At 36.4% G+C, this 14345-nt stretch overlaps 1 protein-coding gene across 1 annotated transcript in view; it reads right to left on the bottom strand.

The window, feature by feature from the left end:
• The window catches only part of SVEP1 (sushi, von Willebrand factor type A, EGF and pentraxin domain containing 1), a 196701-nt gene that overhangs the window by 108609 nt on the left and 73747 nt on the right, over positions 1-14345 (bottom strand). Inside the window, exons 6-9 of the mRNA XM_082469099.1 lie at positions 13072-13251; positions 7010-7207; positions 4087-4205; positions 1459-1588 (exon numbers count right to left, since the gene is read on the bottom strand). Of these exons, the coding sequence (XP_082325225.1) occupies positions 1459-1588; positions 4087-4205; positions 7010-7207; positions 13072-13251 (627 nt within the window). The remainder of the gene's footprint in view (positions 1-1458; positions 1589-4086; positions 4206-7009; positions 7208-13071; positions 13252-14345) is intronic.

The following is a 14345-nucleotide window of genomic DNA, read 5'->3' as shown; positions in this document are numbered from 1 at the left end:
TTATCTACTTTCACCAAAACCTATCATTTCTAGGGTAAGAAGCCAGTTTGATACACATTAGTTATTTCAAGAGGCTATGTAAAAGTCTTAAAATAAAATGAATTTAATGTACTGAATTTTAAAATAAACATTAAAAATATATCTGAGACCAAAATACAAAAATGTTAGTATATTTACACAGAGCTTAATGTGTCAGGCACTACCTTGAGCAGTTTGTATATCTTAACTAATCAAAAAATCTCACAATAACCCTATAAGGTAATATATTTATTAATTCTATTTCTGGATGAAGAAACTGAGGCACAGAGAGGTGACTGGTTACACTGCCTTAAGTGGGAGAGCTGGCTATGGAGTCAAGCAGTTTGGATTCAGAGTCTGTGGTCTTGAGTGCTACAGACCACTTCAAATACTCTCCACGTATTAAGTCTTGCTGGTGGGTATCTGGTATCTACTGAATTGATTGAAAGCACAAACACCAATTGGGAGATGATGGAGTAAACCAAACCAAAAAAATAAAGTAAAATAAAAAAGAAGGAGTGATGTATAGCAGTGGGATGTGAGGATGGAGAGATTGGGACAGATTTCAGAGATATTAAGGAGATGAAACCAGTAGAACCTGATGAGGTATTGGATGTTGGTGATGGAGGGAGAGGAATCAAGAATGACTTCCAGATTTCTGCAATGGTAGCTAGGTCTTCACTCCATTTTCTGAGCTAAGAAATATTTTAGGTTTGGGTGAGTTTGAAGTGCCTGTGGGGCATCCACGTGGGAAAGTCGGTAGGCAGTATTATATATTGCTCTGAATTTCAGAAGAGAAATCTGAGCTGCAGATAGAAATCTGGGAGCTGTCAGTTAACAAAATTACCAGGAAAACTAGAGAGAAAGAAAGAGAAGAGGGCCAAGGCCGGAATCCTGGGGATGACCCACACTTGAGAGTTGGTCTGAGGAAGAGAAGCCTAAAAAAGCAATCAAGGAGGAAAAAGGAGAATAATGGGGGAAAAAACCCAGAAAGACTGGTGTCAGAGAAGCTACGGAAGGAGGCAGTTTTGATAAAGAGAGCATTGTTAATAATGTAAAATCTATGGAAACATGTCAAATAAGGACTGAAAAGTGTGCAGTAGGATTAGCTCTAGAGATCACCGTAACCTTGCTGAAAGTAGTTTCTATGAGTGAAGGAGACAGAAGCCAGACTTGAGTGACTTTGAGAATAAATGGCAGTTAAGCCAAAAGAGATGGCAACCATTGGGAACTTTTCAAAAGGCTCATATAGGAAGGGGTCAAAGAGATAGAGTGATAATTAAAGGGTACGTAGGTTTCAAAGAGGAAGTGGCTTCAGTAGGCTTCAATGACAGAAGGAAGAATCAGTGAGAAAGGAGTTGTTGAAGATAAAGGAGAAACAAAGTCTTTGGGGGTACTGGATTATTTTCACAAACCTACCCAAGTAATTTGAAGACTTACCAATAACCTTGATATGGAAAGTGCAGCTGGCTTGGTTGCTGGATAGGTCAGTTGCTGTGTACGTGACAGCAACATCTCCAATTGGGAAAAGATAAGGTGGGGTAAAAGCTGGATGAACGTGGATTGACACCTATTGGAGAGAAATATTTGGAAAGTTAAAGTTAATATTAATAGTACTTTTATTATTTTTGTTTTATATATTATTAGCAAAGTGAAGTCAAAAAGACACAATATTTTATGTATAGCAAAAAGGAAAGAAAAAATCAGACATAGCCTTTGGTATACTTCTTTCTAGACTATTTATCTATATAGTTTATAGAGTTGGGATACATATGAAATGTTGTTCCTTTTTTATTAAACATAATATCTTAAAACACTTTTTATGCTCTTACATAGTTTTTAGAACTTATGACTCTTAAATACCTTTATAACCTATATAATAAATACATGGCAATTTTTTCAAAGAAAAATCTATTCAAGGACATTTAAATTGGTCCCAAATTTTAATGTTGTAAGCAGCACTACGATGAACAGTTTTGTACAGATAATTTTAAAATATTTTTATTACATACTTATAATAAATTTCCAGAAACAGAATTGTTAACCTCAAAGTCATTAGCATTTTATTGACAGATAATACAAAATTTACTTCCCAGATCATGGTAAAAATTTGCATTCCCATTGTTAGTATTTGATAGTATCATTGTCAAAGTTCCCATTCAAAGTTCTCTGATCTATATTAAATATCATTACCTTTTGGTAAATCAAAAATATGGCATGAGGTCATTTTTTTAATTTGCAGTTTCTTAATGTCTTATGGTAAGATTAAATTCTCATATGATTGCATGATATAGATATATTCTTCCCTTTTTGAACCATATGTTTGCCTTCTCAGTCCGTTTGAAAATTATAATGTGATAAAGATAAATTTATATTAATATGTGATGTAATAAACATTCTAACATTTGACATATTTGAAGCATTTTTCTCTAGTTTGCTAGAGAACTATTAAAAATACAAATTGAGGGACTTCCCTGGTGGCGCAGTAGTTAAGAATCCACCTGCCAATGCAGGGGACGTGGGTTCGATCTCTGGTGTGGGAAGATCCCACATGCTGTGGAGCAACTAAGCCCGTGTGCCACAACTACTGAGCCTGCGCTCTAGAGCCCACAATCCACAACTACTAAGCCCAGGCGCCACAACTACTGAAGCCCGTGCACCTAGAGCCCATGCTCCACAACAAGAGAAGCCACCATAAGGAGAAGCCCGCCCACAACGGAGAGTAGCCCCCACTCTCCACAACTAGAGAAAGCCCGCGCAAGGCAACGAAGACCCAACGCAGCCAAAAATAAATAATTAAAAAAATAAATTTATTTTAAAAAATTGAGAAATACTTTGGAGGTCAAATCCATTGGTTTTTTTCCATTGTGTTTTTAAAAAATACTTCAACACACAGGTGCTACATTTAGTCTAAATTCTCATGGATCCTGAAGTATGTCCCTGCACTCTTCTTAGTATTTGATGACAATGACCAGGATGATGACGATAATGATGGTAATGCATGTTTTCATGGGCCTCTTCATAGAATGTGGAAACTACACACGAGGGAGCACTAAATGCACACATCAGCTACCGTACAGTAAGTACTATAATTTACATTTACACTTTTAAAATCAGATTTAAAAGTTACCTTGTCTTTGGTTACCTAAAGATAAATACCATATGCTCTCGCTAATAAGTGGCAGGAAAAAAAAAAAGGATCACAGATACAGAGAACAGTTTGGTGGTTGCCAGAAGAGGGGTGTGGGGGTGCTCAAAATGGGTGAAGGTGGACAAAAGGTACAAACTTCCACTTATAAAATAAATAAGTCCTGGAGATGTAATACACAGAGTGATGACTATATTTAATAATACACTTTAAAAAAGTTATCTTGATTTTTTAAAGTATATTGTGTTTATTCAACACAATTATCAGAACATATTGTGTGTGTTTGTGTGTGTGTCCTTGAATGGCACATGTCCTTGAATGACACAACTTACATACATATTTACATGCAGGTGTAAAAACTATATACTATTTAAGGGCATCTTCATGTATGTGAACAGTAAAAGTATAGATTTAAGAGGGTGTTAAATTCCTAATTCCTTTCCTAGCATCTGATGGATAATTATCTCAAGCTACTGTATATACGATACTAAAACACTGTGTTCTGAATAACGCTGGTTTTAAAAAAGCTGAGTAAGAAACACTGACGTTATCTTCTTCAGACTGGCCAATAGGCAATCATTTCAGGATCATATTTTAAAACATATGCTTAAAAATAGGAACTAAGATTGATTTCCCATCTTTCTTTTTCTTAAAAGATCTTCAGAGCCTAGGAAGGGGCAAAGAATTCTCAGCCAACGAATCCGCAGAATGAAGGGTTTCCGTTTTTAGATTTTCATCTGAAATTTCTAATGAAAAATTCAAGGCTGATCATTCTTCTATCGGATGGGGCATTAACATTTAGGAGTACAGCTAGAGAGAGCACTGTCATTAGAGTATTAGTAAGTTTTCAACAGCACACGTATTTGCAGTGCATTTAGAATCCATCTGACAAAGGATGCAAATATTTGCTCCAACCTTACCTTTTCCCCAGAGTTGTCTTTAGCTGTTGGGATTTGCCAAGTGACATTAGCAGAGTCTTGCTGTTCCTGAGTCTCAGCCTCTATGTCCGCAGGACAGGTGATTTGAGGAGCTTCCACGTCTGATTCAGAAAATACACAAATCAGTTAACATATCAATGTGTAATTCTAAGTCGTCTAAGAGAGAGGTAAAATGATATTAATACTCTGTGACTCGCTTTTTACATCCCAATTCCTGACTGATGTGGAATTTACAACTGCCTTCAGGATAAGGTATCTCAGGATGACTTTCGAAGCCCTTCCTGAACTGGTACCTGCTCCCCTCTTTGCCTCCTCTCTGACAAATCCCCTACCAGAACTCAGTCTCCACATCGAATACCCTCAGTCCCACGAGAGCACCGTGGTTCTTCTTACACCTGGGTCTTTGTCCATGTCCTTCATCTGCCTGAATCAATGCTCTCTTCCCCCTTTACCCAGGTAACCCCTACTTGTCCTTTAATTCTCAGCTTAGACACAAGCTCCTCAGGAAGCTTCTCTGACCCCACTGGTCCATTTTAGGTGCTCACTCCAGAAGTTCCCATGGCCCTCTGTCCTTCCCAACCATAACTCGTTTTGCCATTTTGAAATTACATTTTCTCCCCCCAAAGAATTTAAGTTCTTTGAAAGCCAGGATATCTCTTGTCCCATTGTATTATATAGTTCCTGGCATATAACAGGAGTTTGATAAATATTTTTGGAATGAAATAAAGAGACAGAAAAAAATGAATGTTGACTGTGGCAGGAAGGAAGTGCACTGGAAAACAATGCTGTCAAGTGGAATTAATTAGCGTGCTAAAATGTACTGGCAAAACAGACAACAAATTAAAGCCAGTGATATTTTTTGCAGTGTGAAACTCTGCAGTACAGATACTGAATTAGATGTGGTAACATTCCACATAGCCACATCAGTCACTGTAGAGCTAAGTTCTTATTACATGGTATAATAAATCCTCTCACGTTACATTAAATTAGGTCTTCCGTAACTTGCAGCTGAATATATCCGAATTGATCTAATTTGTGTCTCACCTTCTTGTTTCTTTAAAATTTTATTCAATTTATATTTTCCTTTTCTCAGAGGGGCTAATACTTAGACAATTTTTCCCCACAAAGATGCATTAGCATATTAACTCTTAAAATCTAAAGCAGTGTTTTATTTTTCCTTTACACTTGAATATTAGCTTGAATGGATTTGGAATTTAAAGTTTATATCTATTTTCCCTCTATATTCTTAGAACACTGCTACATTTCCTTCTGGCATTTAGAGTTATAAATGAGAAGTGTAGTGTGAGTCTGATCCTTATTTCCTTTGTGAAATTTCTCTTTTCTCTCTGGAAACTTCAGATTTTCTCCTTAACTTTGGACCTTGGAAATTTCACCGGGAGTAGTGAAAGTATGCCTGACCAACATTCAGAGGTTATTTTTTTTTTTTTAATTTATTTATTTATTTTTGACTGAGTTGGGTCTTTGTTGCTGTGCGTGGGCTTTCTCTAGTTGTGGCAAGCGGGGGCTACTCTTCGTTGCGGTGCACGGACCTTTCATTGCGGTGGCCTCTCCTGTTGCGGAGCACAGGCTCTAGGCACGCAGGCTTCAGTATTGCCGTACACGGACTTCAGTAGTTGTGGCACGCGGGCTCAGTAGTTGTGGTGCACTGGCCTAGCTGCTCCGCGGCATGTGGGATCCTCCTGGACCAGGGCTTGAACCCGTGTCCCCTGCATTGGCAGACAGACTCCCAACCCCTGAGCCACCAGGGAAGCCCCTATTTTTTTTTGGACTCACATTACTCACTGTTTTCTTGAACATGGATCAATAAACTCTATTTCTCTGGTAATGGTACTTTTCTATTGAAGTATAGTTGATTTACAATGTTGTGTTAGTTTCAGGTGTACAGCAAAGTGATTCAGTTATACATACATACATATATATATACACACGTATATATACACATATATATGTATATATTTTTTTTCAGGTTCTTTTCCATTATAGGTTATTACAAGATATTGAATATAGTTCCCTGAGCTACTCAGTAGGACCTTGTTGTTGGGGAGAAGGGACAAATTAAGAGCTTGGGGTTAACAAATATATACTACTTTATATAAAATAGATAAACAAGGTCTGAGGCTATTTTGATCAAAAAATTCAAGCCTTTCTGAAGCTCAGGGAAACTTTCTTCTACTGGTAGGAAATTCTTCTCCTCCATCCTTTATCCTCTCTCTGCTTCTGGAACTCTTTATTGGGGTTTCTCGATTTATCACGGGTATCTCTTAACTTCCATCTTTTGGGCTTGATCCATTGGGATATTCAAGTTCCTTGTTTATCAGTTCTCCATTCTGAAAGAATTCTCAGTTTGCTTCGTCAAATCACTAATATTGTTTTCAACAACATCCACTCCACTTTTTGGCCCTTCCCTTGGAGATATTTATATTTTTACTTCTAAGAACTCTTTCTTGCTCTCAATAGCTCCTTTTCATAGCAGTCGGCTCTTGTTGCTAGGAAGATGGCAATGTTCTCTTGTGAATGTACTGAGATGCAGGTTTCAAAGGGCTGATGACTTGCATTTTTAAAAAAAATTATTTTAATCTCACCTGCTTTATAGGAAGCAGAAATTTCCCAAAGATCTTCAACTCCCAATGGAAAACTTAACCTGACTTCCAGCTCTAATATCATCCTTAGTTTTCTATTTCTTCTATTATTGCTTGGTATATTGAAAATGGATTTTGTGAGCCCAAGATTTTGTAACAGACATCTTCATAGCATTTTTTTAGGGTTACATCTATCCTTTTACCATAGATTTGCAGCAAAAGTTGCAAAGAGGGACAGTCCCACACTGCACCAATGTGTCATTATATAGAATTTGGTTTTTAACCCGACCATTGTATGGACCTACCTTCACAAGCAGCTGTCTGAACTTTGGCACTCCATTTTCCAGAGGTGGTACACCTCACTTCTTCTCTGCCTCCTGATAAAATGAATCCTTGGTGGCAACTTAGCTGACAAATCGTCCCAGGTTTGGCTGGATGCTTGCCACAGTTGGGGGGTGACACGATGACACCTTTGGGCTTCTGAAAGGTGGAGCAGTGGCGCTCTATTGTAGGAGAGCAAGAAAATGTTATTTGCGTTCCCACAAATTGCAAATGTCACAGATTCGCTTTACTAGAGAAAAATACAATTGGTCTGCTGTGGGACTGACATAAGTCACTAAATGAGGTCTGTATGTGACACTAAACAAAGGCTGTATTGTAAATAATGCTCAACCATATCTCTTTAGTTACCTCATGTTATTTTGCCGGTGCATCAAAATCTTGAAAGATTTCTAACTAGTACTTAAATCAATGCCGACTGTGACTTTTATCATTTGCTTAGAGCACCTTCATTCAGTTTGCAGAATATTACATTATGGCTACAAAGTATAAAATAGTGAATTAGATTCTATCTTTCATGGAATAAGTGATAATTCAGCAATCAGTCTCCATTTTATGAATTTTTTTGTGCCATCTTTAAGCAAGCACATAATGAGAATAGTTTTTATACTCTCTCTAGAATCACTGTGTCATAATTAGGGCCTTGACTCTTAATGATGTTATTTTCAGCACAGATGAAGAACAGCAGATGAATTAGGTAGAATTAGGTAGACTGGAGATAGAATGGAAAATCAGACTAGGACTTAATGCAGGGTGTGTGTCTGTGTGTGTGTCACACACACACACAGGACTCCATATACACATTTGTTTGTTGTTGTAGTAGTGATTCTACTGGGAGCACTGCTGGTGTCTTTAGTCTGTATTTCCCATGTGATATGCCAGGCATTATTCTAAGTGCTTTACAAGGATAGACTCATTTAAACATATGCAGTAAAGGCTGTTGTTATTATTCCCACTTACAAACAAGAGTGCTGGAACATAATAGTAGCTCTCATAGTTAACTTTCCTGAGGCTACCCGATTGGTAAGTAGCAGAACCTGTGCACTCCTAAAATATTCCACAACCATGCCTCCTCCCTGAAATGACTGCTTTCAAACCTCTCCGTCAGCAAAAGCAAATTTTCCTGAGAAATTGGTATGTTTCTTTATTTTTGCACAGTATGTACCACGTGGTTGCCCAGACTTCCTATTTTGCTTTGACCAAGAGGAAAATCAGAGCCAAATTTGTGGTTCAAATATAACAACTATATGGGACTCTAAATCGTTTATTTAGGTATGGTTGTTTATAAATTAAGAAAATTATTATTTTAGCTGTCATAACTGTTGAAGATTTTATTCCGTTAATATTCTCTTTCTTATTGTTTATGAGCTTTTGAATGAATGTCTTTAGTTTTTATATAGTCTAATCTAATCTTTTCTAATCTAATGGAAAATCTTTTCCCATTGCTTTTATGCCTAATACATTCTAAGATGGGTTAATATTCACTTACATATATTAACTATACTCTCTTCTAGCTTTTAATGGTTTTATTTTTAATTTATATTTTTAAAACTATGAAGAATTTATGTCAGTGTCTGGTGTATATTAAAGACATATGAAAATTTCATTTTGTTTTTCCCAAGGAGCTAGCCAATTTTCCTATATTATCAGTTGAATAAATCTTATCTTCTCAACTGAGCTATGATGCTTCCCTAATAATACGTGAAACTCGTAAGTTTTGGAATGTATTCAGTCCCATTGATCTGATGGCAATTCTTGCACACTCTTCATTTTTGCAGTTTTAGTATATATTTTAAAACCCAGTAGAGCTACTTTCTTTTTACTACTCTTTATTACTCTTCCCTTTCAATCTTATTTCAGTGAGTTTTGCCTACACATTCTTCCAGATGAATCCTGGAGTCAATCCCCAACTCCAAAAAGGGGGCAAAAAAGAAAAACCTTTTTGGGCTATTGGATGACATTGCATTTTACATATACATATATTTGGAGAGAACTTACATTTTGATAAAATTTTATAAAAACATTAAGGTGTTCTTTTTGTCTTTCAGTAATTTTGTAGTTTGTGTAACACAGGTTCCACACATTTCTGTTTAAGGTTATTCTTACATATTTTATATTTTCTATAGATCTTTTGAATGTGATTTTTCTCTATATATTCTGTTTATATCATTTATATAGAAGAGTTGTTTATTTGATATTCTTATGACTTTAATGAAGTCTCAGTCTTTTAGTAGGTTCATTCTTTTTTGGAGGTAGACACGTAGTTTACAAATGATGATTCTGAATCCTCTAAGCTCTAACCTTATGATTTATTACAAGAGTTAAAGCTTAGAGAACAATGCTAAATAATACGGATGATTCAGGAATCCTTTTGTTTTTCCAGATTTAGTTAAGACTGTCTACATTGTTTCCATAAGTGGATGCAGATTTAAGATGGACTTTTTTATTATGTCAGTAATCAATATGAGTTTCTTAGAGTTCTATTAAAAATGTGTTTTAAATGATAATAAAACACTTTTATCTTATACTGAGCAACCATATGAATTTTTCCTATTTTTTTATAATGAAGTAATTTATTATGTTGATAGAGTACCTAATTTTAAACCCTCCTTACATTCCTAGGATAAACCTCTACTCGTTTTGGCAGACCATTCTTTTAAATGTGGATTGCTAGTATATTTGCTGTCGTAGTTTTCTATCTTTTTTTTTTTTCTCTTGGTAAAAGTTGTCAGGTTGGCAATAGAATAATAATAGTTTGATAGTATGAACTGTTAACTTTCCGCTAATTGGGCCAAATTACATGGTATGAGAATTACTGTTTTTTAAAAGTTTGAAAGAGTTTCACTGATCCCTCAGTCATTTGGGGAGGAGTAATTAAACTCTGATAACATTTCCATTTCTTTGTAAATTACCCACAGGTAACTATATACTTGCTTTTCTACTTTTTTCCTTGATTCATTTAATAATTTTCATTTTCTTAGAAAATCATGCATAATAAATGTATTGTATGGTGTTTTATTATTCTTTTAAAAACCTCAGACCTCTGGGACTTCCCTGGTGGCACAGTGGTTAAGAATCCACGTGCCAATGCAGGGGGCGTGGGTTCGAGCCCTGGTCCAGGAAGACCCCACATGCTGCGGAGCAGCTAAGCCCGTGCGCCACAATTATTGAGCCTGCGCTCTAGAGCCCGTGAGCCACAACTACTGAGCCCACGTGCCACAGCTACTGAAACCCACGCGCCTAGAGCCCGTGCTCCGCAATAAGAGAAGCCACAGCAATGAGAAGCCCGCGCACTGCAATGAAGAGTAGCCCCCGCTCGCCACAACTAGAGAAAGCCCGTGCGCAGCAATGAAGACCCAACGCAGTCAAAAATAATAAATATATTTTAAAAAAATAAAATAAAAACCTCAGACCTCATATATTCCTTTGTGATAGCTTCCTGGAAAAATTCTAGTTTTGCATTTTTCTTTCTTCTTTTTACAATTTATTTTATTACTTTATTCAAAGATTTTCCTCTTATCCACTCTACTGCATTCCATCTCCTTTTATAATTCATCTTCCTTTATTATTATTATGTACTTCTTTCAACTTCTCTTGCAATCATTATTTTCCTAGCTTTTGAATTTAATGTTTAGTTATTTTCATTCTTCCTGTTTAATAATGAAAATATTTATATCTGTGAAATTTTATCAGTGTATAATTTAACCCATATCTCATAACTTTGGTTCTAGAATTTTCTCAATTTCATTGTTTATTTTTTAATTGTATTCTTAAAACGTCTCCTTTTTTCATTTAATTCATTTCCTTTATCTCTCTTTGCATTGGAGTCTTCACATTTTTGTGTTTTGGTCTAGTTTCATATGTCAGAAAATGTTAAGGACATTGACTTTTTTGTGTGTGTTTCAAATAACTTTTTCTTGTTTGCATTTTAATAATGCAGAGAATTCATTTGAAGTACAGAAATTTACATCTTTATGTATTCAAATCTATTGTCCTTTTTATTTTTATGAAGTTCTTCTCCATTAAAATCCATATTTTCCCCATATTATTTCTTACATTTCACTGCTTAATTTGCCTCATTTAATTAATTAGTTAAATTAACTTAGTGATTTTTAAAAATGAGGTGAGTCAAAACTGACTAATTTTTAGATAAGCTTCTTTCCCCCATTGATTTCCCTATAATTTCCCTTATTGAATATTATATTCTTCTACAAAAAATAATGTTTGTTTCTGAGCCATGTTCGCTTCCATTGTTCTGTGCATCCTTGTGCCATTAATGTACCATTTTAATCACTGTGGGTTCATAATCTGTCTTATGATGGCGAGAATAAGTTCTCCCTCAGTGTACCTCATGTTCAAAATTTTCCTGTTTTGCAACTATTCTTCAAAACGCTTTCCATTCATGTCTATCAATTTTTTAAGTGGAAAATTTCATAGTAATTATGGTTATTGTCAGAATTTGAGGGCTACGGTGAGTTGCTCCCCAATAAATTGTAAATAAGGATATAATTTCCTTTTGATGGTTATACTTCAAATCTACCAAGATTGACATATACTTTAAATCATTACAGAGATGTGCACAATAATTTTAAAGAGAATTCTTAAAGTTTGAAGAATTTTAAAATTTTAAGTTAAACTTAATAATTAAATTTAAATTCTTTAAAGAATAACTCCAGAGTAACCTTATTAAATGTATTACATTTTTAATAAAAGACTGGGTCCCTCACAAGAAAAGCTGCTCATCCATGGAGCCAGTGAAATAGATGATTCTCAGGAGTAACCATTAATATCTAGATACAAATTCTAATCTTGGGAGACAACGTTCCAACTAAAGGGATTTATTGAGATTTAATGTTCCATTGCCAAAGCAGCCTTTTTATGGTGGATAGATCCATCATCTTCATTTAATTCTGTGAACTATCTGGAGAAGCTAGCTCCCTTTGTTTTGGTTTTATGCCAACTAAGTCTGTTTGTGGTTTGGGAATCCTTGTAGCTTCTGCCTCCAGGGAAATATAATGCCTGTCAGGCCTATGTCTTTCAGTAGTCATGACAAGTATCTCATTGTTAATAAACTTTACTTGTTATTTTTATTATTAAATTATTATTTAAATATTTAATACCCCCCCTATAAGTTTTCTGAGCCTGCACCATGAGGGTCAACTCTAGGACAGTTATTGAACCCCTCAGTAAAGCCCAATATCCTTTCTGGTGACACCCTCCCTTATTATCAGCCCTGGATCCAATACTAGGTTATACTAGAATAAACCTGTACATCAATTTATAAAGAATAGAGATAGTTATAGTACCTAGTTTTCCCATCTAGGATTCTGGAATACCTCAATTTATTTCCTACATATAGTTCTTCTTCCTATTTTGGAAGTTGGTTATTTAATGACATACCTGTTAGCACTCCCAGGTATACTGTATCTGACACATAGTAAGGGTTCACTAATGGTAGTTATTATCAGTTCATCATCATCGTTATTACCATTGTTAATGTTTCAGCAGTGTATAAGATGCAGCAAACTGGAAGAGCTACTGAGTTTATTCATTCTGGACCCAATTTCAGGCATGAGATGTCACAACTCTTAGTGAAGGACAAGGCAGAAAATCTTCTGATGAAAGCGAATTTTACGGCCCATCTTAACATTCACTGGTTCATAATTTTGTCCTTTCATCAACAAGGTAAAGGTAAATTGTGTTTTAAAAATTGAGGGAATTGCACAACATTTGCTGTTAAAAAAATCCATCCAAATTTGCCCCAATTAAAACAAAAATCATTACCATTGGAAGCTGTAAACTTTAGGGATTCGGAAAACTGGATTGTGGTGAGAGGTTTTTTACCAGTGGAGGGGAATAAAACCACATATTTGTTCATGTATCTACAGCGCCATATACCTATACATATGGAGGTGTATTTATATCCATAATGAGCTGGTTTTTAGTTCTAGGTCTTCACAGAAAACAGGAGAAACCAGAGAGCAAGAGAAATGACCCATCGAAGGCACCACGCCTTCTAAGAACTTACCCACACACCGGGGTTCTAGCCCATCCCACTGGGCGTTTACTTGGCAGGTAAGCCTAGCACTTCCTTCTAGTCTGTACCCTTCATCACAGGTGACCAAACACACTGTCCTATAGGACAGTTCCCCGGTAGAACAGCTGAGGCGGCCATGTTTGGGTTGGCGGAGACGAGGGCATGTTCTCACTATGTGAAATGAAAACAATTAGATCATATTCTACTCAATGAGGACAAAGATAATAATTATAAATTTAATAAGGCCTACACATTACAAACAGTGAATAACACACCATTATATTTGGAGTTAGAATGGGATAATGAAAAGCCTATGTTTCATCAAATGCATGGCCTAAACCACATCACGGTGTTCCACCTCTGCCTATAGGTGCAAAACTTAAGCTGTTTAAGGAGTCTGGCCCTAAATGGACAGTGATGGCTGGAGATTGGGGATGGCTTACAAAGGGAGGTCCCTGCAGCCCTCAGCTGGGCCTTTGCTGTGATTCTCCAGGCTACGTTCGAACAAAAGGAAGGGGTCTTTTCCAGGACGGAGATCAGGTTCAATTCAGTTTTCAGACTTCATGGGCATATCCTGGGCTTTTTAATGATCCCAGACTCTTGACAGCTGCTCAGCCTCTGCAATCTTGAACTCCAGCATTCTACTCTAGCCACAATTCTGGTCCTTTTAGCTTTTTCACCCCTTTCTTCCCAGACGCTTCCTGCAAATCCTAGCTCATGATGATAATATTGACTTATGCATTATCATTGTTTTGTTTGTTTTTGCTGCTGTGGCAGAGACTGCTAGTTGCCCACCCAATGACCACTCCTCCCAGTTTTACTCAGCATAGTAACATGCACAGCTAGAAGATAACAATTCTCCACCTCCATCACAACAAATGAGAGCCAGTGACATATATGCTAAGGTTGTATGGGACTTCCGGAAAAGCTTTTGAGTGGAGACTGTCTCAGTTGAGAGAGTACTTTTTTGCCTTCCCCTCTTCCTCCTTCTTTGTCCTGAAATACAGACATGAAGGATAGGGCCCCAGCATATTACAGGGTAAGTCTCATGCACTAAGATGGTAGAGCAAAAAAAGAAAAGAAGCCTGGGTCTCTGATGACAATGAGCTATCACAGCAGCTTTGGATTACCTACTTCTGTCCTTTCAGGTGAGAGAAAAACAAACCCTTAATTGGCTTATGACCTAGTTATTTGGGTCACTGATACCAGTAGGTATATGCAAACCCTAATTCCCTCTGCCCAGCATCCATTCATTTTCCTTTTGT

This window comes from Balaenoptera physalus, assembly GCF_965194825.1.
Source record: "Balaenoptera physalus genome assembly, chromosome: 7".
Classification (NCBI taxonomy): Eukaryota; Metazoa; Chordata; class Mammalia; order Artiodactyla; family Balaenopteridae; genus Balaenoptera; species Balaenoptera physalus.
This window is presented reverse-complemented; position numbering and strand designations above follow the sequence as displayed.